The sequence below is a fragment of the Pollachius pollachius genome (assembly GCF_949987615.1).
Source record: "Pollachius pollachius genome assembly, chromosome: 3".
Taxonomy (NCBI): domain Eukaryota; kingdom Metazoa; phylum Chordata; class Actinopteri; order Gadiformes; family Gadidae; genus Pollachius; species Pollachius pollachius.
The window spans coordinates 46,978,214-47,004,977 of NC_136936.1; the positions used below are offsets into that span (position 1 = coordinate 46,978,214).

The window sequence follows — 26,764 nt, forward strand, 5'->3', positions numbered from 1 at the left end:
TTGAGACGGACCCAGCTTGAGACGGACCCAGCTTGAGAAGACCCAGCTTGAGAAGGACCTAGCTTGAGAAGGACCTAGCTTGAGCAGACCCATCTTAAGCAGACCCAGCTTAAGCAGACTCAGCTTGAGCAGACCCAGCTTGAGCAGACCCAGAAGTAATGTCATGGGGGGGGGGGGGGGGGGGGGTCTTCCCGTGTGCTGTTGCTGCCGGCCTATCGGCGCGTGCTGTCCATGTGACCCAGGCGGCTCTGGAGCTCCAGCACCACGCTGCGCATCACGCCGCCCAGGGCGTCGTGCAGCCTCACCAGCTGCTCCGCCGTGCATAGACCCAGCTCCTCCACGCTGGCACTGGTGCTCAGGGCGTCCGCCTGGCAGAGAAGCCCCCCGGGGGAGAGGTGCCTGATGGGGGACTTCTCCACGTTCGGACAGGCCGCCTCCTCCTCCTCCTCCTCCACTACTACCTTAGACTCTTCCACCTCCTCCATGTCCTCCACAGGCTCCATCTTTGCCTCCACCTTGTTGGTCGCCGTGGCCGCGTCGTGGGTCGACGTCTCCGCAAGGACGCTCTCTTGGTCTGCAGGCTGGTCTTCGTCCACCAACACTGTGGCTACAAATAAAAACATGCTAAATGTTCCCATGTCGTTTTAATTCAATAGCGAGGAAGCGCATCAGGAACAGGGAGGTGATCTGTAATTGGTTATCGAATGGTCATTTAGGGTAAACATTAAAGTCGCAGTGGGTAAAGTTTCTACAATTGCATAGTCAGGGTTTCCTGGAGATATCTGTAGTCAATGCTGATCGATAGTGATTTCAAGAAAAGCACATCTTACAACTGATATATTCTTTTGTTTTCCTGTAGGGGAAAAGAGGACAATCTTGTCCTTGTTTCCCGGTTGGGCTTAGTGGGTGTTTTGACTACAGAGCAAATAAGTGGCTTGCAGTAATATGAAGGCTTTCAGTGTACCCCGTGATGCTATAGCACACCTTGTAGGACTCGGGAACACTGATCCAAGAGCGCTTGGGAGTCGTACCCTTCATAACACCAGCGGCAACACGTATACTGTATAAACCTTGTTGTCTGCATACTAGTTGCAATTAGGGATGGGGGGGCCAGTTACAGTGGAGAAGAGACAAGTCATTTACCAAAACACTTCCAGGCCCACTCCAGCATGGCAGCTGGGAGGAGAGGGTATCTTGGACAGAACTGATGTATTTAAAAATTAAGAAATCCTGGACGGCCCGTTCCCCCCTCTTTGATTACAACAATCTTACTATCGAACACACCCACACACGCAGTCAGTCAGTCAGTCGGCCTATACTAGTTTGCGTCATTGCAGCCAGTTAGAGTGCACAGAACACAGCTATTGAGTTTCCTCATTCTGAAAGTCTCCCGCATAATAACTGGGAGGGGCTCCATCTTACACATTGCGACTTTGAGTCATTTCAACTTCAAAATGTGGCCGTCATGAGACACCACAGGGCTAGTTTGTCACGACTGTTCATTTCCGATCCCGTGTCCAACCACAACTCACCGAGGGTCTCGTGGGGGTTCTTGCCATCCTCCTCCTGGTTGAGCGAAGTGTTGGTCTCCTCCGGTTCAGAGGAGGACATCATCTTCTCCATCTCCTCGAAGCTCTTCAACTCATCCCCATATCCTCGCATCTTGCGCTGCCGGGAGAATGGTTCAAAGTTCAAATACGGTGTACAATGTACAAAAGAGCGGTTGAGCAAATAGTCAATGCTTTACAAGACTGAGCTCTAATCTTTAAGAAAAGTTAACAAAATTAACAATTAACAATTTTTAGTGAAGCTGTTTCCAAATCCCAAAACCACATTGACAGTAACCCACGGTGCATTCTTTTTTTTTTTAATGCAGCATGCAGTTACTCATAAATGGGCAAACCTGTGCCTCATATAGCTGAAGGGCCTTCTTGACGTTGGTGATCTTCGGCGAGCGAATGGGCAGAGTCTTGATGTCGAGGGGCTTGAGTGAACTCAGGTCCCCCACCGTCCGGATGTTCTTGGCCCTCACCAGCTGACCAAACCCACGGGGCCTAGCAGGCGAAAATAAGGCGAGTTGCAGGTAAAATAAAAAAGGTAAAAACGTAACCTAAGAGATCGGTAGCAAATGCATTTTCAGCATACAGCTTTTTCACGCTGGAAGCTACACACTCAATGTGCCTCTCCGATCGTCTACAACCACATAAAGCATGAATATAAAAACATACAAATTTAGCCTTTACATCATGCCACAATTTTTCCTACGGTGAGATACCAAAGCAATGCATTTGCTCACCACATGTTGGTGGAAATCAAAGGAAGCACAGCCTCTATGGGTGCAGAGCAGCAAACCAGTGAAGGGAAGACACAGTCCTTGGGAATGGCCCTAGGCTCCTGGCTCATCTCAGACATCTGGAAGGCGGCGGGGGAAACAAGGTGATGGCAGAAAGTAAGTATGGCGGTAGGGCTGCTCGATTGAACAAAATTATGCATTTATTCAGCATTTCTCTCCCAAATATAACAAATGAAAAGTTTAAACTTTCCCTTAAAAAATAAAATATACAAAATCTTCAAATTAAAATTTTTCAAATGATATAAAAATAATGTACAAATATGTATCCAGCCGCAATTACTATTAATCATTTAATGAATCAAATAAATAAACCCAAAATTGAAATCCAAATTCGACCCCGTCTCTCCATCTGCACACACAGTTTACCACAGTATCAGCGTGCAGGACGGACGTACCAGACATTTCTTGGAGCTCTTGTACCCGGAGCTATGGAGGTTCCTCGGACTCAGGACCAGGAGCCCCTTGGTTGGCGTGGTGATGTACTGCAACACACGATCGATCCTAGTTAGTGCCGGGGTTTCAACTGCCAAACTGGCTGCTTTTTGTCAGTGAATCGACTATACCAACATTTTGCCAACAACGGAAATCCCATTTTGTAGATGTGTTCTGTAAATGTGAGCTCTACTTCTGATAATAACCTTAGACTGCGGGATGGCGCTGTTGGATTTTAACCGTTTGGGCGAGCTGGTTCTGACGGCGGGGCTGCGTCGGTCGATGTCGTCGGCCAGTTCCTGGTGCTGGATGGGGTTGGCGAATGACACGCGCCTGGACTGTGGACAGGTGAAGGAACTGGTTAAGAATGCTTAGCTCACCCCATGCAACTGATTATACTGTTTAATAAAAGACAAATGAGACCACCAAGTTGAAGGAACGCTAGGGCTGCTCGATTATGAGCAACTTATTTATTTTGGTCAATATTGAAAACTCGATTATTCAAATGATTATTTTTGCGTTTGGAAACATTATGCATTTATTCAACATTTCTCAAAAAAAAAAAAAAAAAAAAAAAAAGAGAACTTTGAAATGTCCCCGTAAAAAAATATATATATATATATAATGCATTTTTGCTATTTCTAAAAAACATTTTATTAAAAAATAAATAAAAAATTAACTTTTGAACTCGATAATATTAGTTTGGAGATCGTTTGACCAAAATAAATCGAAATTGCGATATAAACCTGATTAATTGAACAGCCCTAAGAAACGCTGTGTTGCAGTTACCTTGACCAGAGGCGAGATGGCGTCCTCTTCCATCGCCCTCTTCTGGGCCTTCTTGAGGATACTGGAGGACGGGGAGGCCAAGGGCGACCAGGTCCCCCTGGTCCTGCCACTGGGGCTCTGAGCGACCTCCAGACCCGTCCCGACCTCGGGGGTCCAGTGCTTTGCAGGAGAAGACTGATTGTCCTCTTTGGCTGCATGCGCCGAGTTCCACAGGGCTGGACGGCCACCAGCCAGTGGATCAACAGGAGCCAGGGTGGCCGTTTCTGCCTCATCCTTGTGTATTTGAGTGGCTTCGTCTTCCTCGCACTCCATTGCAGAGGACGTGCTTGGTTCCTCCTCCGCTACTTGAGGACATGGAATAGCTTGTGCTGCCCCGACTTCTTCCTGGACACTCGTCCTGGCTTCGGCCAACCCGACTGGGTCTTCCAGTGAGCTCATCGGGCCCACCTCCTGTTCGACTACAAGTTTATCTAGGGCCTTTTGTGGTGCGCCCTCTTCCTGTTTAGCAGGGGTGGAAGCGGCGTCCTCGCCACCTTTGCCGTCTGCGGGTAGTCCGGATGGTTCCGAAGAGTCCGCCTGTGGTACTTCCGCAACAACCGCCTCTTGCACCGGTTGAGCCACATGTTGAACCTTCTCCTCTGAGGAGCCAAAGACCGACAAGCTCTGGTTCGCAGTGGCCTCGCCGGACGCCGCCGGCGTAGAACGACGGTTTGCTGGAGCAGACGACAGATCTGTAGCGTCGGTGAACACCTCGTCGTCGCCGTCATCCTCGTCCTCATTCGAGCTGGCGTTGGTGGCCGAGGTGGGCGCAGCGGGAACAAGGGGTAGAAGACCCTCCTGAGAACGTTCCGTTGTTGGGTCAGTGGACTCGCGGTCCAGGGGAAGCTGGTCCGAGGGGTCCAGCTTTGCTTGAGAAAGCCTCTGCTTGCAGTCTTCTTGAGATTGAGCAATAAGTGACAACTTGCGCTTCAAGTCCGTGTTGGGAGAAATGGGCTTTGTGTTTTCGGTTCCCGCTTTCTCTGGGACTTGCTCCAGGGCTACAATCGGGATAACCCCCACCTCACATTGCTGCTCGAGTTCCGTGAAAACCAACGGCACCCTTGAAAGTGAGATTAATGCCTCCTTCTGCGATACCAACAGAGATTTGGTTTTCAAGGGGCTTATTGTGGGTGTGCCCTGTGAGGCTTCCCTTCGAGAGGTTTCAGAGGCATCGTCCATGGCTGCGCTCTGTACAGTCAAAGGGCTTGGCACCAGAGGGGCCTTATGATCCCTGATTTTCTTTTTTGAGGGAGAAGACTCTCTAGTCTCGGAGGATTCTGACTCTGAGTTCTCATTGTCCAGGAGGGCTTGGGATGACCTCTGTCTTGGATACTTGCCCCGGCCTAAGTTTGGTTTACAGCCCGCCAAGTCAGCCTTATCCAGGGAGGAGAAGATGGTTTGGGAAACCTGCTCCCCAGGCGGTATGCTGCTTCTGGTCCTGGTTCTGACAGCAGAAGGGGACGCCTTAGCCTCGGCATCCAGTTCACTTTCGGTTGAATTTTGGCTTTTGTCAGCAGCCTCAAGTGACTGTGCTGTGGCCTTTCTCCTTTGCCTGAGTCTGTTCTGCAGCCGTCTGCCGGAAGGGGACGGAGTGAGCGCTTTAGAGTCTTCCTGGCTGATTGGGTTGGCTGCCCCGGCCCTTCTCTTGTCCTCATCAGTCCACAACCCAATCGAACCCTCTACTAACAAGCTAAGTTCACTGCGACGTGCTTTGGACTGGCGGTCCATCTGGGAGGGCAGTGCAGCAGTCTCGGGCGCAGCAGGCACCTGGGATGCAGCAGGCGCCACGGTTGTAGCCTCCTCGGGTGCAGCCTCAGGTGTGGCCTCCTTGGGTGCAGAAGCCTCGGGTGCAGAAGCCTCGGGTGCAGAAGCCTCGGGTGTAGCCTCCTCGGATACAATAGTTTCAGGGGTAGCTTCCTCGCATGTAGAAGTCTCGGGTGCAGCAGACGCCTCAGGTGCAGCCTTGTCGGGTGCAGCCTTGTTGGGTGCAGAAGCCTCGGGTGCAGAAGCCTCGGGTGCAGAAGCCTCGGGTTCAGCCTCCTTGGGTGCAGAAGCCTTGGGTTCAGGCACTTGAGATGCAGGAGTCTCGGGTGCAGGTGCCTGAGGTGCAGGCTTCGCAGGGGCAGGCGTCACGGGGGCGCTCAGGGAGGCCATGGCCTCATCCTTCCCAGCCTGTCTCTCAGGCTCAAACTCCTCAGTGTTACTGATAACCGTAGTACTTGTGTCTGGTATTTCCTGGGACTGGCTTTCATTCTGAGAGTGTGGGGGCGCTGGAGAGCCTGTTGGTGGTGGCTCGTGTTTTTTGGGAGGAGAAAGCCTAGGGTGTACGGGTGGTTTCTCTGCTGTCGAGCCTCTGCCCTGCTGCTTGGCCGTGGCAGGCTTTTCAGTCTCTGTAGCAGCTGCCTTCTTCCGTAGACTCCGCCTTGCCAGGGACTGGCTGTCTGTATCAGTGTTCTTTTCTGACTGAGAGTCCGTTTGGCTTTGCTCGCCTCCTCTGGCTCTTCTCCTCCGGGGCTTCTCCTCCTCCGAGCCGAGCAGATATGGCGACTGGCTGTACAACGCCATCTTACGAGAACCCTTGGCCGGTAAATCGGATTGCGACAACTTTTTCTTGTCAATCCGAGAACTCTTCCTCATCTTTTCTTCGCTTTGGTTTGCCTCGGATGTTGCCAGCCTCCCCCGCCTGCTTTGTGGCGACCGGTAGTCCGCCTTATTTGTGGTGTCAGAACCAGTCCTGCCCTTGTAATCCAGGGGTTTTTTATCCTTCTTCTTCCACTCCTCCTCATCCTCTGAGCATTGTCCTGGCAACCGCGGCCGCACCCTGAGGCGACCAGACCGCCTGGATCTATCTTCAGAGCTGGATTGGGAATTCTTGGTATCTTCCTGAGACCCATCAGACTCTTGACTGGTTCCATTAGATTCCTGCTCCTCTGGAGCGGCACCGCCATCCAATTCTTCCTTAGTCTGAGCACTTCCGGTTGCGCCCTCGTCCCCGGAAGTAGACTGTGTGTCAGGGATAACATCGTCCTCGTCTTCTGTTCTGCCACTGGAATGCCTCTTGGCAGGCTTTCCCTCCAGCTGGCTGCTCTTTGGGTCCGAGTCAGTGCTGTCCGGTGGCGAGCTAGACTCTGCGGGCCGGAGTGTCTCCGACAGCTTTGGCTCAACCCCGCTCGGTGAGGATGTCTCCGACACCATCGGCTCAACCCCGCTCGGTGAGGATGTCTCCGACACCATCGGCTCATCCCCGCTCGGTGAGGATGTCTCCGACAGCTTTGGCTCATCCCCGCTCGGTGAGGATGTCTCCGACAGCTTTGGCTCATCCCCGCTCGGTGAGGATGTCTCCGACAGCTTTGGCTCATCCCCGCTCGGTGAGGAGATCTCCGCCTGGGCGGGGCTCGCTTTGTCTTTGGCAGGGCGTTTGAGGCGGCCCGTGAATTTCGTCACCTGGATGGGGCTGGCGGCCTGGCCTTCCACATATTTCTCCAGGGTGATGAAGGACTGCCTCCTGCTGTTGGGCTTCGGGGGGGTGTCAGAGACCAGGTCCGAGGAGCCGGAGACGTCAGCGCTGGCGCACTCGTTGGGCTCCGGGTTTTCTTGGGCGTCCTGCATGGACACGTCGGCTGAGTCCTGGATCACCTCCCCGTCCTGCTCGACCACTGCAGGGTCCTTGTTTTTTGCGGCGCCGGGACTGGTGTAATCCTCAGTATCCTTGAGAATCGGAAGGTCCGATTCTCCCTCAACTTCCATTTCATCAACCTGGAATGTAAGCGGGATTGTATTTATAATCTGAACTTTAAGTACAATTAAAAGTTTTGAATCAATCTTTCCGAGGCTTTTAGATTTTAAACGAATCTGTAAGATTTTGTTTTTCTCGGATTCCAAATGTTTACTCGTTTGTTGCTCGGTATATTGGCTCATAACTTCAAGATTATGAAATCATATGATACTCTGAAATAATAACTACCAATAGGTCCACTGAAAGGTTATTTGGCTATTCTAGATTAAACCATTGGTTAGGGTTGACCTTAAGGACTTTAGTACCTTGACAGGGGACTCAGCACTTTTGGGTTGTTCCGCCATTAACTTCTCTCTGAGGGTGAAAAGGAGTTAGGGTTTTACTCTAAGCAGCTACAAGGGAGTTCACAGATTTAGCATTTGTGCGTTTTGCGTGAACTAACGTGGAATCCTCTTGGCTCTGGGTGTACTGGGTGAAGGCCGTGGTGTCCAGGGAAGCGTCCAGGTTGTTGTACATGGCAGGGATGTCCCCCCTGTCGGACCGACACAAAACAACGGCTCTGCGTTAGAAACACAACGCGTCTACTATACAGAAGTGCATAAGGTACATATAGCGCGAGGGACCGAGCGTGTGACTCACCTTTTGGTCCTCTTGACCTCCTTCTGGTGCTCCGTCAGCACGCGCTCCTTGTTCCCCGGGGGAATGAACACAAAGTCGATAGAGGCCTCCTCCTCCAGGACCCCCCTGGGGGGCGGCTTGGGAGAGCCGAAGTCCAGCTTGGTCTGCCGGGACAAGGGGAGAAAATATCCATTGCTCTCTTTTCTGGTGGCACGCGGCCCAGAAGGCAGAGCGGGTTGACCGGTAACGGGAAGGTTGCTAGTTCAATCGCAGACTCCTCCGGGTCAGGTGTTGAGTTGCCCCTGAGCAAGACACCTTACCAAAACTGCTCCTGGCAAGCGGGCTGTCAGACGCCGCTGTCGGTCTATGAATGTGTGCATGAATGGGTGAATGTTATAAATATATATTGTAAAGTGCTTTGAGATGCCACTGGTTACTAAAGCATTAAATAAATGCAGTCCATTTATTTACCCTTTTCGTAATGATGCATGTAAGCCTCGTAGGAAACAACCAATGAGGTTGTACAAAATAAAAAATAAAAAATTACATAGAGGAAAAAAAAAAAAGGTACATTTCTCATTTTAAATCAAACATGTCGGCATCCTTACAGAGACGGGTTTGGCGAGGGACTTGGCGCTGTGGTCCTTCAGCTCCGCAGCCCTGCCCAGCAAGGAGTCCCTCTTCCCCGCAGACGGCATCTGCACACCACTCAGCTTGGTCTCCAACTGCGAACTGTCGCTCTGCAGCCAAACACAAACATACTCAGGTTCCATAACAAACAGGAACTAGAAAATGCTTTTCCTGAAGAAAACTTGCTGAGTGCTGTAGTACAAATTGAGGTTGAAAATATGTTTTAATAAAGCCACATAGATTGAGACGTAAACAAACGTTAAATGGCTTAAATCAAGTGAAGGGATTTGAACAGTTCAAAAGTCTAAATGGAGTAAACAATCGAAACACCCACCATTCCAATGGATGGAAACAAATAAAGTGACAGCTGAATGAAAAGCGCAAAGCATTGCTTAAAAATGCAGAAATGTAAAAGGACTTGAACTGAAGAATCTGAAATACGCTGAAATGCATTATCTGAAATGCAAAGCGCTGAAATTCATTGTTAGAAATGCTGGAAGCTAAACTGTAACACTGTCAAAGCTGGAAGATAGGACTAGTAATAGTGGTACAAACAATATGCCATATGAAAGGTATTGATTGCTGTTTGTACCAGTTCTTTTTAAAACCAGCCGAAATTGTATGTACTTGCCTCAGCCTAACGTGATTAAAAGTATTCCAATTTGGCGGGAAAAATCGCCCAATCTGGCAACGCTGCCTGAACGTCGTAAAAAGTAGTCCAATTGAGCGGGAAAAATACCCAATCTGGCATTACTGGCTGCACGTCCTCGCCCTCATAACCTCAGCGTAAAGCAATGAGACTAACTAAAAAAGAAGCCGACGTGAAACTTAAACTGTGATTATGAAAAAAGTATAAAGGTAACCGAAATTCTGTTTTCAGATTACAAAACAAGTGTCTTGATTTGTTAAACCTTTGAACGAAGCTTAACGATAAACAATTGACCAAGTCACGAAGGATGAGGTAGTAAGTGTCAGAGAATGGTCGGACGACTCCGCCGTCCTCCCATTGAAAAAAATAATATTTTAAAAATATGAAACGAAGCACGCGATTCCAAGCTAATCTGAACATTTTGAAATTGGAATAGAGTGAAAAAAATTGGAGGAAGGAGATAGGTCCCAAAGTTTGTAGAGAATAATGAAGAAGAAAGAAAGAATTAAACTTAAGAACAATAGTTGAGCGCTGCATGCAGCACTCACCTGATGAGCTGCCACTTATAACCAACCGAGAACAACCTTTAAAAATAAAGAAAACCCACCGAATACGGTCCGCTGTGCTCGTCAGACACCGCAATGGCCTCAAAGCCCGGCAGGATGATGGGGGTCTTCCTCTTCACCTGGCTCAGGACCGGCCTGCGAGAGAGCAACCGTTACACACACGTTACGGCTACGAAACGACGCGTGTTAAAGATGACACAGTATACCTCCGGGTGTGAGTGTGATTAGCCATTAGAAGCCGTTTAGAAAATCTGCCTCTTCTGACATCTCTAGTGGGCGTGTCCACCTAGATGTACGACGGATAGATGAGCAACGTTTGCTGCAGTCCACTGGGAGGCTGGTGGACTGATCTATCCAGCATGCATCTAGGTGGAGACGCCCACTTGTGATGTCCATAGAGGCCGATTTTCAAAACGGCTTGTAACGGCTTATAGAGCTGGGAAAAAAAATATCGATTCATCAATGCAATGGAATTTATGTGTTCTCGATTCAATTTCGATTCAGAATTTTTTGGAAATCGATTATTTCCATTAAATAAAATAAATAATAAAAAAAAAGAAGCATACTCAGTCATTGTAATCTAGAAGTATGTAATCTAGAGTATGCCAAAATGTACATGCCATTTTACATTTGTCCATGTTATGATTATTACTTTTAAGCTGCAAGTTTAGCTCAGGAACAATACTATACAATGGTGTATTCCCTTTTTGCTAGTTAAAGCACAATGAAATGGTTAATTCATTATGAAATGGTTAATTCTAAATAATATGTAGGTAATTTTGTTATCTGCACGCATTATTGAATCGATATCGAAGCAATTGGATCAATATCGAAATCGAATGAAGACCTAAGGAATCGAATTGTGAGGTACCTGGCAATACCCAGCCCTAACGGCGAATCATACTCACACCTGGTGGTATAATAAATCACCTTTAAGGCTACGAAACAACGCATGTCAAACAGGTCAACGCCCAGGAGAACGTGACAGAACGGGGGGGGTCTTACTTCAGCTCCTCAGGGTAGGTGAGGCTGGACGCCTTGGCGAAGGTGGCGTTCCAGAAGTGCGTGGCCTGCGTGCGCAGGGCCTTGTTCTTGTGCGGGAAGGCGAGGCAGAGCAGGGGGGCGAGGTAGACCAGGAGCTGGTCGTCGTAGTCCAGCGTGGAGCGGCTCTGCAGGCAGCCCAGCACCTCCACCAGGAGCTTCTCCAGCTACAGCCGGGGACCAGAGAAGGGCAACAACTCAGCAACGCACTAATCCAGATATGGGCATCACATACGATTACAATTTGTTGTATTGGGAACCCCACTCCATAAGTCAGAGTAGTATGTTTACTCTTCTTTTTGAGGTGGTAATATCTTAAGTTATTGTCAACATAGTAATCAATGCCATAGTATCATCGTTACTCAGTAAGTCCACATTTGGCGAAACGCGTGTAGAAACATTGTTTTGCCAGACTCGGCCAACCAGTTTGTGAACATTACACTCTGCTCCTAAGCTGGTGTACGTTGGGATGGCGAGGTAACTTTTTTGCTACTTAACACTCGTTTGAACACGCCTTAACACGAGCGCTGGTGAGCTGACAAAAATAAATAAAAATCATGGCTGGAAAAAAAATCTTGACATAGACGTCAACAGTCGGCATGGGGTCTTAGCAAACCGGCCAAATCCTTCAACACTCGCATTGACTGCAATGACCCACATTTCACACTCATTTCACAATCAAAACTCCCACCTTCGTCACCAGCTGGGAGGAGAAGGCGGGGGTCTCGCTGGTGGTGGTGGTGGCGGCGGCCGCCCGTCTGTAGAGGACGGCGAGGGGCGGAGCCAGGGAGCCCAGCGCCACCCGGAGGGGCGTGGCCTGGGCCAGGCTGTTAAAGAGCGTGGACAGGATGGAGGCCAGCGCCAGCCCGGTGGATTCAGAGGAGCCCCCGGCGACCAGAAAGGCCTCCAGGGACTGAACCAGGAGGGCCTGGAAGGCGGCGAGGTTCCCCAGGGCCTGGCTCCTCTTGCGGGTCCAGTTGACGGGCGTGCAGGGGGCTGATGGGGGGGGGGTCACATTTACAGTTGACGTGATGACGAGCAATATCCCCGCATTTCAGGGACTTCAGCTATATATTAGAATGCATTTCAAGAAATGTACATATTTTTTCGATATGCAACATGGCTGTACCCTACAATGCATTTCTGTTTGTTTGTACCCCCTTATCTATTTGTATTATAATTGTTTCATCTTGAACAGGAGCACATTTCCATTCGGATGGCTACTTGGCGCTCTGAATCTGAACCGTTGCACGGCCAAGAACGGACGAAACCTACACTTGGTCTTCTGCTGAAACGTGGGCGTGTACGGAGAGAAGTCCACACACTCCACCATCACCTGCAGCATACTGGAGACGGCGTCCAAGGTGGCAGGGCACTGAAAGACACCCACATACCCCCGTGTTACAACCGGCCCCGTCTCCTCGGGAAGGGGGCCGATCCACCGCCCTTCCCGGCGTCCCTGGTGTGTCCTCGCTACCCCCGCCCGCGACTCACGGCCAGCGTGTCTGCGTTGAGGAAGGTGACCATCCTGACGCACAGCTCCTCGCAGCAGACGTTCTCCTCCGCCGTGAGCACCAGTGCCGAGCAGCGGGCGAACACCCGGTACAGCTTGGACCACGTCAACAGCAAGGACTTCTGGGTCATCTGTGATGGGAGCGGCGGGGGGGGGGGACGGAGGGATTTTAGTGAACACTAGTGATATAGAGTGGCATGTGGTAGAACGGGGTTGGCTGGTAACCGGAAGGTTGCTAGTTCGATCCTCTGGCTCGAACTAGCAACTCGCTCAGGTGTCCCTGAGCGAGACGCCTCGCCCTGACTGCTCCCGGCGAGCTGGCTGTCGCCTGCCGTGGCCGACACCGCCGTCGGCGTGTGAATGGGTGCATGAATGGGTGAATGTGAGGCAATGCTGTAAAGCGCTTTGAGTGGCCACCGGTTAGACCAGCGGTGTACAAACGCAGTCCGCAGCCCACGACCTCCAGGTCATCAAGGAGGCCGAACGAGGCTCTGCTTGGGGACACCGGTCAGAGCCAGTCGGGGCTACGGAGCATGGCGGGTGGGCGGCGAGGCCAGAGTGTGACACCAGGACCCACCTGGGGTAGAGGGGCGGCCAGCAGGAGGTGTCTGACGGGGAACAAGAGGGAGGAGTGGACCGCGCTGAAGTCGTGCTCCAGGGCGTCGCCTTGGTTCACTTCGTTGGACTAGGAAAGGGGGCCAGCGAGAGAGCGAACTTTAAAAACAAACGGGAAACCTTGTGCAACTACCACGGGCAAGCACAACCGTTTTCTAATTAATTGTTTGGGAAAAATAACTACAGTTCCAGATACAGTTCCTATAGTGACATTAATAAAAGGTGACACGTCACACCACCAGGTGTGAGTGTGATTAGCCGTTACAAGCCGTTTGGAAAACCTGCGTCTTCTGACGTCAAAGCTGGGCGTGTCCACCTAGATGTGTGCCGGATAGATCGGGCTACCAGCCTACCCAGTGGACTGTAGCAAATGTCGCACATCTATCCGTCACATATCTATTCGGACACGCCCACTTGTGATGTCATAAGAGCCCGATTTTCCAAACGGCTTGTAGCGGCTAATACCACTCGCACCCGATTGTGGGAATATCGTTTAGCACAGACGCATTAAACAGGGCAGCATGGTGGCCCCGACGCCTCGTACCTGGGTGATGGCGTCCGTGAGGGGCGTCACCACGGCGCTCCACATCCGCCACAGGTGCTCCTTGCTGGCCACGGAGGAGGCCCTGCGGGCCGCGGCCCCCAGCACCGCCTCGACGAACGCCAGCGACGACGTGGGCCCCGCCAGCCCACAGCCCACCAGCGTGTTCAGACACTGGAAGAACCTGGGGACGGGAAGGACCATATACGGTCAGGACACCAACGGCCCATAAACTCTAATGGCGATTTAACGGCCGAGATGTAGAACAGCCATGACCACAAATGGTGACAGCCATGACCGTTTATGGTCAGACATCGGTCCCATGCGATACGGCAAACCAAGCCGTCTCGTCTGGAAGGAAAAAGGCTAGAAACTGGTCCTGGAGAACAAAGTAGATGCATCTTCACCTCTCGTCTTCTGTGTAGGTCGACAGCTTGTTGCTGTTGTAGAGGAGGAGGATGAGGAAGAGTGCTGGGGTGCCCTGGGACAGAGAGACAAAGCTTTAACTAGGGCTGCTAAATTATGAAAAAAAATAATCATAGTCACGATTGTTTTGGTCAATATTGAAATCACGCTTATTCAAACGATTATTTTTGAGTTTGAAAAAAAATGTCTCTCCCAAAAAACACTTAACAGAACGTTGAAATTTCCCCTTAAAATACACAATACAATGGTCAAAAAGAAAATATTCAAATCTAAAATAATGTACAGATATGTATTCAGCTGTTCTGCCCTTTCTATTAAACATTTAATTCAAAACGAATTAAAAAGTAAATATTTCGAAAACTCGATTATATTAGTTTTGTGATCGTTTGACGCTAAAATCGAAATCACGATCGAAATTCGATTAATCGCCCATCCCTAGCATTAACACACAGACACACACACACACACACACACACACACACACACACACACTGATGTCTGCGACAACACTAGCCCTTACATTGAGCACGTCCATCTTCCCCACTTGGTAGGTCGCGGAGCCGAGCACCCGGGGGTGGATGCCTTTCACCGTGATCTCGAAGAGGACCTGGGAGAGCAAAAGACGGAGGGGGGTTTGAGCAAAGGGACACCAGGTTTTACAAAAGAAGCGGAACATGCATCGAAAGACTAAACAAGACCGCTGCGTGGAACACAAGAGAAGGAGGCGCATGAACAACATCTTTCCAGGCGATTTACAACCTAGAGTTGATCAATGAACCTTTATTTGTATAGCACTTATCATGCAAGCCAATTTAACACAAATTGCTTATTACAACCCACCCCTCCCACGACACACCCAGAGATATTCACACATGTAAAAACAATCCCCTACATCCATACCCAAAGCAATAACTTTGTGAAAGAAAATAAATAATTCAACAAAAGTTTATTTAAAAGCCTGACTAAAAAAGGTAGGTTTTGAGTTTGCCCTTAAAAATACCAACGCCTCCCTCGTTCCCCCTGATGTGGTCAACCTGTACCAGGGTGGCTCCGGTCTTACCAGGACCCTGCTGGGAGGGAGTGCCTCGGAGTCGGCGATGGTCTGCAGGGCCTGCAGCATCAGGGTCAGCACCTCGGAGCCCTGCCGCTCCTTCTTACTGCTGCTCCCTGAGACAAAAAGCACAGGAACACGCGCACGTTTCAGCCAGAGCTCGGGGGCTAGGGTTCGAACCAGGGAGCATCACTGAGCGAGATGGCTAGCTGCTTTTTCAATGACCACGGCATGGTAAACGGACTGCATTTATATGGCGCTTTCGTCCAAAGCGCTTTACAATATTCCGACATTCACCCAGTCATTCGCCCACCGACGGCGGAGTCAACCATGCAAGGCGACGGCCAGCTCGTTGGGAGCAGTTAGGGTGAGGTGCCTTGCTCAGGGTCCCCTTGACACTCCGCTAGGAGGAGCCGGGGATCGAACTAGCAACCTTGCGGTTACCAGCCAACTTGCTATACCTCCTGAGCTACTGCCACCCAGTAGCATGGTATTGGGAATTTGGGCAAAAGCATGTACCAAAAACGTAAACAAGTGGTGTGTAAAAATAAGAAGTGTGTGAACAGTGACAGTAGATGGTCATCACCGGGTCCCCGGGAGGCCCCTCAGAGTGTACTGGTCGTCACGGCGACGCAGAGCCACAAACGCGCCCCAGCGCCACTCAGACTTAAACTGATTAAGATGCTGTAGGGTGGGCCGGGTGAAGCAGGGCGGGGCCGGGGTCTCCGGGCCCTGCCCCATGACAAGGGGCCCACCCAGTGTACTCTGTGCGGCGCTGCTGGGGGCCGACCCACAGAGAGAGCCCACCCGCAAGAAAGCAGCCGCCACAACACATGGAACGCCCTCACCCAAAAGAGCAGACACACACACACAGAGACACAGACAGAGACAGAGAGACAGACAGAGAGACAGAGAGACAGGTGGGGGGGGTTGTTGTGCCAGGTGAGTTCATTGAGGAGATAGTCACGCTGTGAAGGGTCAGGGAACACTAACCCGAGTCTACTGTGGAGCTGACCAAACTGACCAGGCTCCTCCAGATGAGGACCAGGAGGGGATCTGCAGAGGAAGGGATGTCGTTTAGGTCGAGTTGGTTTTAGTTGCGCTGCTGCAAACAAACAAAGCCTGCAGCTCATCCTGCGTTCAGAAAGTGGCCCTTGGGGTCTACCTGGGGCGTCTGCTCCGACGCTAATGAAGCCGTCCGTCACGCTGGAGATCAGCAGGGCCGCGTGCTTGGAGAAGGCCGAGCCCCCCGACAGGAAGGAGTGCGTCAGCGGCTCTGAGGATGAAGAAGAGAATTAATGAAATTGTTGAGTTACCAGTTTCTGGTGGACATCGTCTAAAGAATAACTATTGGCCTACTCGTCGATTCTGTGTCTACAGAGAACAAGTCTTCAAAATAAATAGCGTTTTAAAGATTGTTTGTACTGCTTCGAAGTTAATCAAACAAGAAAAAACACCAAAACAGAGCAACAATCAATATTGCCCTGGAAAACATTCAAAACACAGCCTTTGTTTGCCACATAAAATAAACGCGGAAAAACATTTAATCTTGATAAATCCCCAAATATTCCAATGAATAAAACAGGGAACTGTGACAACCCACCCACCCACCCACAGAGAGAGACAATCAGACACACACAGGGGGAAAAAAAAAAACAGCCATTCAAGCAACATCTTCAAGTAGGCCACCGTGTCCGTCTCCCTCACCCAGTGTCAGCTGCAGGTTGACCCTTGCTGCTGCGGGAACAACCTCCGGCCCCAGGAAGTAGTGCAGCAGCATCTCCAGGCCCAGCAGCTGGATGGGGGGGAAGCTTTGGCCGGCCTGCTGGCTGAGGTTCAAGCGCGGAGAGTTGACCGAGCTGTTGAAGCACGTGGGATTGCCTGGTGGAAGGATCGAGAAAAGGCTTCAGTCAATCGTCCGTTGCACCCCCTCGGGAGAGATGTACTTCAATATGAGGGCACTAGCTAGGCCTCCGTCACACCAGGGGGTGCAGTAGGGCTGAACGATTAACTGAATTCAAGCCGACATCGCGATGCAATAGAACGCGATTTGCAAATCACAACGACTTCGATTCATGCATCATTTCATCTCAACACATAGGCCTTGCCTAAAGGAAAGAGCAGGTATATGTTGACTGCTTCCAATGTTGGTCATACTATAGAATGATTTATTGCATACTAAATCGCAATCTTGTTTGAAAAAAATCGCAATTAGATCATTTCCCCAAATCGTTCAGCCCTAGTGTGCTGGATAGTCAAACCCGTCAACCGTTTCCCACATGGCCCCCCAATACAGCGATGCCTTCAGCCACCCAGCACCTACTGAAGAACTGCGGCCCATTTAACCGTGGCATTAAACGAACAGACCACGAAAGACATGGGCATCATTATCATTACGAGAAAACGCCACCAAACAAAATAAAACTTGAAAAACAGCACATCCAGTGACCTAGTTGACTGGTTACTGTATTTGTGACCCGGGTAGGAATTTCCAAGGTTCAACCTCTGGCCAGTTAGGATGGGGGATGGTTAGGACATTTTTCGCATATTTCAACATGTTGCATGTTGTTACAATTAAAAGAAACAAAACCAAGAAATGTGTTTCAAACAGGAGAGTTTCAGTAGGCTTTGCCACAGCCCACTGTGCCCCGTTCTAACCCGGGGAAGGCGGCAGGTGTTCAGAGTGGACGCACCGGTCTTTGGAGTGGCGGAGGCCAGGGTGCTGTTCAGCCCTCCGCCTCTGGCTGAGGTCCCAGCCTGGAGGGTGGAGGTGGAGGCGTCCGCCCGGATGGTGCACTGGAGTAAGGGAACGGACACCTAACAGGAAACGCACACCAAAACAAACTTTATTCACACTGCGTATTTTTCTATGCAAAACAGCAACACCAAGGGCAGAAAAAAAAAAAAAAAAAAAAAAGCAATGCGTTTCAAACAAGCGTCCGCCCCGTGGGGAAGAAAGCGCGGCGGGACCCTCTGACCTGCTCAAAGTGGGGTCCCAGGTTGGGGCCCAGCCGCACCACCAGGTACCACCACACCTCCAGCCGGCTGAGCTGCAGGGCCTCCGTGCGCACGTGGATGGAGAGCAGCGGCTGCAGGAGGAGCTTCATGCGCTTGGCACTGCACAGGATCTCTGCAGTGGGGGAACCGGAATGGAGGAGGAGGAGGAGGAGGAGGAGGAGGAGGAGGAGGAGGAGGAGGAGACCATCAGCCTGAACCCTAAAGGCTTGCGTCAATAACACTGGCACGCATAGAGGGCACTTATCGCAGAGAGTAGGGGTTTGCCCGGTGTCCTGGCCCAACCAGGCTCATTCAATCTGGCCCCCTAATGCTCCTCCTGTATGATTGGCTGACTCATTAATTCCCTCACTCTCCACCACAAGCTGGTGTGTGGTGAGCGCTCTGGCGCAGATTGGCTGCCGTGCATCACCCAAGTGGGTGCTACACACTGGTGGTGGTGAGTGAGGTCCCCCCTTCACTGTAAAGTGTCTTTGAGTGTCTAGAAAAGCGCTATATAAATTCAATCCATTATTATTATTATGTTTACTCCATTAACGGACCAGGTGATAAGTATCGGAACTGGGCAGTGGGACCGATATGGAAATAAGCCTTCGGGCTTTATTGTGCTATCCCTGGCTATTTAAGCATTTTAACGTATTAACGTGTATACAGAGTGCTGCTCATATACAATAGTTATGTGAATTGAAGTTAGTTAGTTTTAAATTCATTAAATAGAAGGAAGCTCCCACTGATGGTCGGTAGTTCTCTCTGAGGCTCACCAGGGTTGAGGGCGAAGTTGTCGATGAGGCTCTTCCAGGCGATGAAGGCGATCTTCTTGATGTTGGGCGAGGAGCTTCGGAAGCCCAGCTCCTCCAGGTGCAGCAGGGAGTTGATGAAGGGGCCCCCTCGGTGGAGGTGCTGCGAGAGGAACGAGGAACATGTCTAGGGACCTGCTGGAAATCAGCTTTATACTGAGTTTTCAATTGTAACTTTGTTACCTTTAATACTTTCCTGTTTAATACAAATAGATGCACGGCGTTGGGAAGAAGCCATGTGGGCTTCCCTCCCGGGCCTCCCCCCTCAAATAAGTGGTACAACCTTCAATGTTTAATGCGCGTTTGTTTTTGTCTTTTAACCAGAGAGCGTCTTACCTTTCCCAGGAGTTTGACGAAGAGAGGCCAGAGTTTGAGCACGTTCACTTCGTTCTTCGACGCAAATAGTTTCTGCAGCTCCGGTACGAGTATCTGTTACAGCACAGAGGGAAAGAGGAACGTACGCACATGATGTACACGTTTGCACGTACGCAAGATTGATTGTACGAATGTTTAAGTTGAAGTTAAAATGTTACAATCGTGTACATGACATTTACAAGAAATAGAGGCTAGCAACAGCAATGAGGAATACATTAAGAACTTGGAAGGCGAAACATGAATAAAAACGGTATACCTGGCATTTATGCAATAACTGTAGATCTAAATAGAGATCTATATACCAAAGAATGTCTGCAGCCACCAATATCAGACCATACTGCATACAAGACAGTGATACACATTATAAACAGAGAAAACCAGAGATATAGAATGACACACGTCCTTATAAACAGAAAACCAAGATATAGAATGACAGATGTCCTTATAAACAGTGAAAACCAAGATATAGAATGACACAGCACATTTTGAAACAGAGAAAACCAAGATATAGAATGCCACGTCATTATAAACAGAGAAAACCAAGATATAGAATGACACGCCATTCTAAACAGAAAACCAAGATATAGAATGACACGTCCTTATAAACAGAGAACACCAAGATATAGAATGACACGTCATTATAAACAGAGAAAACCAAGATATAGAATGACACGTCATTATAAACAGAGAATCAAGATATAGAATGACACACGTCATTATAAAACAGAGAAAACCAAGATATAGAATGACAGATGTCATTATAAACAGAAAACCAAGATATAGAATGACACACGTCCTTATAAACAGAAAACCAAGATATAGAATGACAGATGTCATTATAAACAGAAAACCAAGATATAGAATGACACACGTCATTATAAACAGAAAACCAAGATATAGAATGACACATGTCATAAACAGAAAACCAAGATATAGAATGACAGATGTCATTATAAACAGAAAACCAAGATATAGAATGACACACGTCCTTATAAACAGAAAACCAAGATATAGAATGACAGATGTCATTATAAACAGAAAACCAAGATATAGAATGACACACGTCATTATAAACAGAAAACCAAGATATAGAATGACACATGTCATAAACAGAAAACCAAGATATAGAATGACAGATGTCATTATAAACAGAGAAAACCAAGATATAGAATGACAGATGTCAATATAAACAGAAAACCAAGATATAGAATGACAGATGTCAATATAAACAGAAAACCAAGATATAGAATGACAGATGTCATTATAAACAGAGAAAACCAAGATATAGAATGACAGATGTCAATATAAACAGAAAACCAAGATATAGAATGACAGATGTCAATATAAACAGAAAACCAAGATATAGAATGACAGATGTCAATATAAACAGAAAACCAAGATATAGAATGACAGATGTCAATATAAACAGAAAACCAAGATATAGAATGACAGATGTCAATATAAACAGAAAACCAAGATATAGAATGACAGATGTCAATATAAACAGAAAACCAAGATATAGATTGACAGATGTCAATATAAACAGAAAACCAAGATATAGAATGACACACGTCATTATAAACAGAAAACCAAGATATAGAATGACAGATGTCATTATAAACAGAAAACCAAGATATAGAATGACAGATGTCATTATAAACAGAAAACCAAGATATAGATTGACACACGTCATTATAAACAGAAAACAAAGATATAGAATGACACATGTCATAAACAGAAAACCAAGATATAGAATGACAGATGTCATTATAAACAGAGAAAACCAAGATATAGAATGACACATGTCATAAACAGAAAACCAAGATATAGAATGACAGATGTCATTATAAACAGAGAAAACCAAGATATAGAATGACAGATGTCATTATAAACAGAAAACCAAGATATAGAATGACAGATGTCATTATAAACAGAAAACCAAGATACAGAATGACACATGTCATTATAAACAGAAAAAAGATATAGAATGACACATGTCATAAACAGAAAACCAAGATATAGAATGACAGATGTCATTATAAACAGAGAAAACCAAGATATAGAATGACAGATGTCAATATAAACAGAAAACCAAGATATAGAATGACACACGTCCTTATAAACAGAAAACCAAGATATAGATTGACAGATGTCATTATAAACAGAAAACCAAGATATAGAATGACACACGTCATTATAAACAGAAAACAAAGATATAGAATGACACATGTCATAAACAGAAAACCAAGATATAGAATGACAGATGTCATTATAAACAGAAAACCAAGATATAGAATGACAGATGTCATTATAAACAGAAAACCAAGATATAGAATGACACACGTCCTTATAAACAGAAAACCAAGATATAGAATGACAGATGTCATTATAAACAGAAAACCAAGATATAGAATGACACACGTCATTATAAACAGAAAACCAAGATATAGAATGACACACGTCATTATAAACAGAAAACCAAGATATAGAATGACACGTCATTATAAACAGAAAACCAAGATATAGAATGACACACGTCATTATAAACAGAAAACAAAGATATAGAATGACACATGTCATAAACAGAAAACCAAGATATAGAATGACAGATGTCATTATAAACAGAGAAAAACAAGATATAGAATGACAGATGTCATTATAAACCAAGAGGCTGGCAGCTTACCGTGGGCATCAGAGGCTCGATGACGGCCGCCACCTCGTTCTGCCGCTCCAGCAGAAGGGGCAGGCCAAGCTCCATGGCCGCCGCCGCCCGGAGACGCACCTTGGAGGCCGAGTGGACCACCATGGGGATGACCAGCTTGGACCAGCGCACTGCCGCCACGCCCATCTGGACCGGGGCCTGCTCCAGCAACCTGTCCACACACACACACACACACACACACACACACACACACACACACACACGGAAGACGCCGATGAACACAACCGCTGTGACCCAGAACTGAATGAAGCGGTTAGAAAATGTCTCCATTGCAGCCTGTGACAGCCGGTAACAGCAAACGTCATACTAATTATACACTGAAATCATTATCGTACATTTTGTATGATAGAACCTTCTCACAGATGTGTAGGACAAACACAGACATCACTCATAACAATAATAACCATGGTTTCTGCTCCTTTATGTACCCAGGGGTACCATTAGTACGCCAACGGCGGTGTCAACCATGCAGGGCGACAGCCAGCGCGCAAGGAGCAGTCTTGCTCAGGGACACCTCGATACTCCAGGTGGAGCACAGGGAGCGAACTAGCAACGTACCGGTTACCAGCCAAACATCCCCCCCACCTCCTGAGCCACGTGGCCATGTGCAGCTGTGGTTTACCTGATCACCACATTCAGGGCTTCGTGCTCCATCACCAGCGACTGGATGTCCCGTCGGCTCCTCACACGCTCCAGAATCTCCAGGAGAGGGTCCACCTGGGGGCGGTCGACGGAAAGGGGGGCGTCAGTACGCACAGCATCGCCGGTATTACATTAGCAAGTGACCGCACTGCACACACACACACACACACACACGTCATCTGAAGATATCAACTATCAAAAGAAGTATATTTCCCTGCGTGTAAACAAGCGGTGGGGACTCACTTTCTTGGCCACGACCTCGGAGGGAAAGCTCTGTTTGGAGATAACCCATAATGCCCGGGTGCAGGAGTTTTTATCCGTCGAGGACACAACCAGGGAACAAAGTGCCGATAATATCTCTAAAGCAAAGTTTTCTGGGGGGGGGGGGTGGGAACAAAGAAAAAAAGCTGACCTTCTAAATTCCTTGAATCTTAAGCCTGTTAAATCATATTTAGACACTGCGCATTATAGATGTTCGGTGTCTAAGTGTTTGTTTACCAGAGACTCCCGAGACAACATGTGCGTGGTACACGCAGAAGCCCAGGGCTTGCAAGGCTGCCTGGCTGAGCTCAGGGTTGGGTCCAGTGATGTGGGTCTAGAGAAGAAAGGAATACAAAACACACAAACAACCAATAGTGTCATTCAAATTCCCATCAGAGCAATTGGAAGGCCGAGCAAATAAATGAAATTCAGGATCAGAGTACTTTATCCCGAAGGAAATGCTGAAGCCACGATTGCCGTGCTCAAGGCCGAAAATACTAATCAAATATAATAGAAAGAAAGTAAAATATAAAAACACAACATACAGTTATGCAAATATAAATGCATAAAATGTAGAGCGCTAGATATTTAACCTTTAGGATGACGTTGAGCATGGAATGACGATTATTTCACGAGACAAGGGGCAAGGTTGAAGGCATGCCACAAACGAATCAATCTCCAAGGGCTGACTCACCAAGATGGCCTTGCCCAGGCGGGGAAAGTGCTTCTCCACTGCAGGGAGAAACTGCCTTCCTTCCTCTCCGCTGAGACGGCTGCGAAAGACAAAAACAGCACGATACGGAACATTAGATAACACGTAGTTCACTATCAAGTCGTTGAGCCAACTTCTTATCAAAAGCACCTGGCAGTGAATACTGATCCATGTCATTAAGGATGAGCATCCTGCTCAAGGGGGCCTCCAGGTCAGTTTTGACATCTTCTATTCTTTTTCCCAATGTCATGCCAGTCATCCTTAACGTCTGATAGCAAGTTGAGCTGTGCAGCGTTTTGAGGACACTTAAGAACCTATTCTCATTGGCTGTCAGCATTGTCACTCACAGAAATGTACAGTTAGTTCCCACGTGAATCAGATGAATCACTATTGATTTAGATACAACGGTTTATTAAATCCATCCGGTAATTACATTACCGGATGTCAAATTCTGTAAAAATCATACTGCAGCCTATACCGTAAATCGAAAACTCTTGAAATTTTCAGGTATGGTTACTAATAACCCCCACTACTCATAAACCCAAAATTTGTGGTACTGCACCCAAAGGTGGCGCTATTGTAAAAAAATCATGAATTAGGCTTATTTCTCCTCACCAGATTGACCTGGACTCGAAATTCTTTCAGAATATTAATCTCTAGATTCAGATGCATTTATAAAACCCTAGCCTTAAAAATGTTTAATTTTCCCACAATTTCATATTAAAGCTAAACATGATAAAAAGATTCAACCTTTAATACTTTCCTGTTTAATAAAAATACTACAAAAATAATCCAAAATATACCAAAATCGCCACATAAAATCTTTAGACCAAGCCTCACGTCCATCATCCAACAGAATTTGTGTTATTTAGTTCCATTTGAGAAATATTGGCCAATAAACTTGGAGCAGTTAGCCCATTTTTCTTATATGACCATTTTGTTAATGTATTAAAAAAAAACCTGACTATTATTAGGTAGATACCAATATCTATCTTTTTTAATATGACATTTCATATTAAAAAAATGAAATGTCGGTGGCTCAACGGGATAATCCCGTGTACTGGTGACCCTTAGATTAGAGCATTATGAACAAGGTGAACATGACATTCTGTCATTGCCATTCATTTAAGAAACACAACATTGAACAGCACCTGAAATTCATCAGGCAATCAACATTCCGGCTCATTAGTTTCCAAGAATCGGACTGCCAAGACACAGTATGGCATTAAGGGGAACTTCTTTATTAACCATTTTTCCTTCATAATTAACTCATATTTATATTTCTTCCGTTAGTGTTCTTGTCTACAAATGTGTAATTTCCCCAGAATGTCAAAGATTTTTCAGGTATATGCTTTGAAGAAAGCCCTTAATTCACCTGAGAAATGTGAGCTTTGAGTTTTCTGGATGTGTGCTTATCAATAGACATTTTGGCCATGTGAATGAGGCTGCAGTTCAGGTTTATAAGTGGAACATCTTTCCTTAAATATGACAATTATATGTTATATATCTTCCATTAGTTTGTTCTTGACTTTTAACTTTACTCGGACTCCGTTAATCACCGCTTGCGGTTATATTTGTTTTTAGTCTGCTGAGCAATTGCTGTAAATATATAAATATTAAAAAAAAATGTACGCTTGACCCACCACAGGCCTGTCTTCTAGCGGTGCTGTCCGACATACGGTCAGTGATTAGTCATGCCCGTATGTCAACAGAGTTACCTTCACGACAAGTAGGCGGTTGTTGCAACAGTGAATCAAAACTGCTTCTCAGACTTTGAGTGTGTTAAAGGCTGGCCCTACCTACCTCCAGTATTATCTACAATGTTGGAACTCAAACCCAGTACCTTTCAGCCGGGTAATTCAACACCCTAGCCACGCGATACCCTGCAGCCCTGCAGCCACAAAAGGTGGCTGGCTTTAGGAACCACCTACCTGGCTATGGTGAGGTAGACATCGGTTTGCTCTGGCTGTCCCGCGGTGCTGTCCTCCAGAGACTCCAGTAAGGGCAAGAGGCTGGAGCCGCTTTCTGGCGCTGCCGCGGCCATCATTCTCCCTACGCGCAGCCTAGGTAGCGCAAGGGGAAGCATTTCGTTATGTGAAAGCTTTCAAAGCGCTGGGACGACATGCAAAAGTAAATACAACTGGTAGGGTCTTAGGCAAATCCAATTTCAGTTACATACACCTGTATACATAAGGCTTTGGTTACAGTAAGACAAACTAGTAGCAGAAGCTGAAGCTAGTAAGAGGGAATGTCCTATTGGGGCGATCTATCTGGAATAGTCGTGGATATGGGAAATCCACGTATGGCAATAGGAAAACTGCCAAATCCATGATCTAATACCAACTTGTGTCCTGGGGTCGTAGAGCTAACTTTCACAAAGATAGACCTCTGCAGAAAAACGAAGAGAAAGGCTAATTCAGTGTAATTGAGCAGTACTGGCAGGGTTTACCGCCATTGCCTCAGACACACGTCGTTTGGTAACATTACGTTAATGTATGATTATACACAAAGGAGGGGTGGAATGCATTAACTAGTCCCCTGGTGCTAGCAGTAGCATCATGACAATACATGCACATCTGGACCTCCGACATGCACCCATATGAGTGATCAAGGCGTAAATGGAGCATAGCCATAACGCATTAGTTAGCTTAGCCGTTCAGAGCACTATTGTAGTGACTTTGGTTCCAACTAAAAGGTAAACATTTCCGCACCATGGGCCAATTTTGACACCCTACACTCGCTGAAAAAAGCATTCACCACAGAAGCCCACCTCACCTCGTTATTTTTTGGGCGGAACACAGAGAGCTGAAATAGTTCACATCCACGCAAGCAGCACACAATGCTAGCTCCAAACTTTGCCTGGCAATAATATGCTGAGAATCTGCTGTTTACCTATTGTTTAATGCTGCTTCAACTGCTTCTCTATTATTGCTCCCCGCGAAATGCTGGCGCCAAACTACCACGCCGACGTACGAAATCAACTATGACCCCACGTACGTCACATCCCGGACCGCCCACTTTGCCTTTAAAGGATAACTTTAATTTGGACTGCAGTTTTGGACAACAGCTGCGTGCAGCAACCCATGCAGCTTGAACCACAAAAATGCTTTAGCATTTCTGAAATTCTACCAAGCATTGGTTGGATGGATAATATAATGGATGGATAATATTAATATTAATTCTATAATAGTCAATATGTTATTATTATTATTATTATTATTATTACTATTATTATCACACA

General features: G+C 47.4%; 1 protein-coding gene across 2 annotated transcripts; it reads right to left on the minus strand.

Moving 5' to 3' along the window:
• Positions 1 to 26,485, minus strand: rif1 (replication timing regulatory factor 1). 2 transcript variants are annotated; one of them, XM_079732254.1, is made up of 35 exons: positions 26,416 to 26,485; positions 25,455 to 25,586; positions 23,506 to 23,584; positions 23,049 to 23,145; positions 22,794 to 22,924; positions 22,531 to 22,625; positions 21,870 to 22,059; positions 19,148 to 19,240; positions 18,776 to 18,914; positions 17,978 to 18,129; positions 17,693 to 17,816; positions 16,707 to 16,880; positions 16,165 to 16,275; positions 15,993 to 16,055; positions 15,009 to 15,115; positions 14,469 to 14,555; positions 13,930 to 14,003; positions 13,526 to 13,706; positions 12,944 to 13,051; positions 12,348 to 12,497; positions 12,129 to 12,228; positions 11,545 to 11,849; positions 10,818 to 11,020; positions 9,854 to 9,947; positions 8,576 to 8,707; positions 7,989 to 8,131; positions 7,792 to 7,881; positions 7,655 to 7,703; positions 3,575 to 7,369; positions 2,992 to 3,123; positions 2,749 to 2,835; positions 2,297 to 2,412; positions 1,904 to 2,054; positions 1,533 to 1,668; positions 1 to 607 (listed from the first exon to the last, which is right to left on the minus strand). In XM_079732254.1, exons 2-35 carry the CDS (start codon positions 25,568 to 25,570, stop codon positions 213 to 215), a joined length of 8,199 nt encoding a protein of 2,732 aa, XP_079588380.1. In that variant the 5' UTR covers positions 25,571 to 25,586; positions 26,416 to 26,485; the 3' UTR covers positions 1 to 212. The 2 variants fall into 2 exon arrangements, with proteins under 2 accessions (XP_079588380.1, XP_079588379.1); XM_079732253.1 differs by lacking the exon at positions 26,416 to 26,485 and adding an exon at positions 26,299 to 26,410.
• Positions 26,486 to 26,764: the final 279 nt, after the last annotated feature.

Bases quoted from the DNA above. Each gene is read 5' to 3' on its own strand.
- rif1 (XM_079732254.1), bottom strand. From the start codon at position 25,570: ATGATGGCCGCGGCAGCGCCAGAAAGCGGCTCCAGCCTCTTGCCCTTA. The intron at 23,146-23,505 runs GTGAGTCAGCCC...TTTCTTCTCTAG, and splicing joins GCCTGGGCAAGGCCATCTTG to ACCCACATCACTGGACCCAA. The intron at 19,241-21,869 runs GTAAGCTGCCAG...GTGCTGTAACAG, and splicing joins TCGAGCCTCTGATGCCCACG to ATACTCGTACCGGAGCTGCA.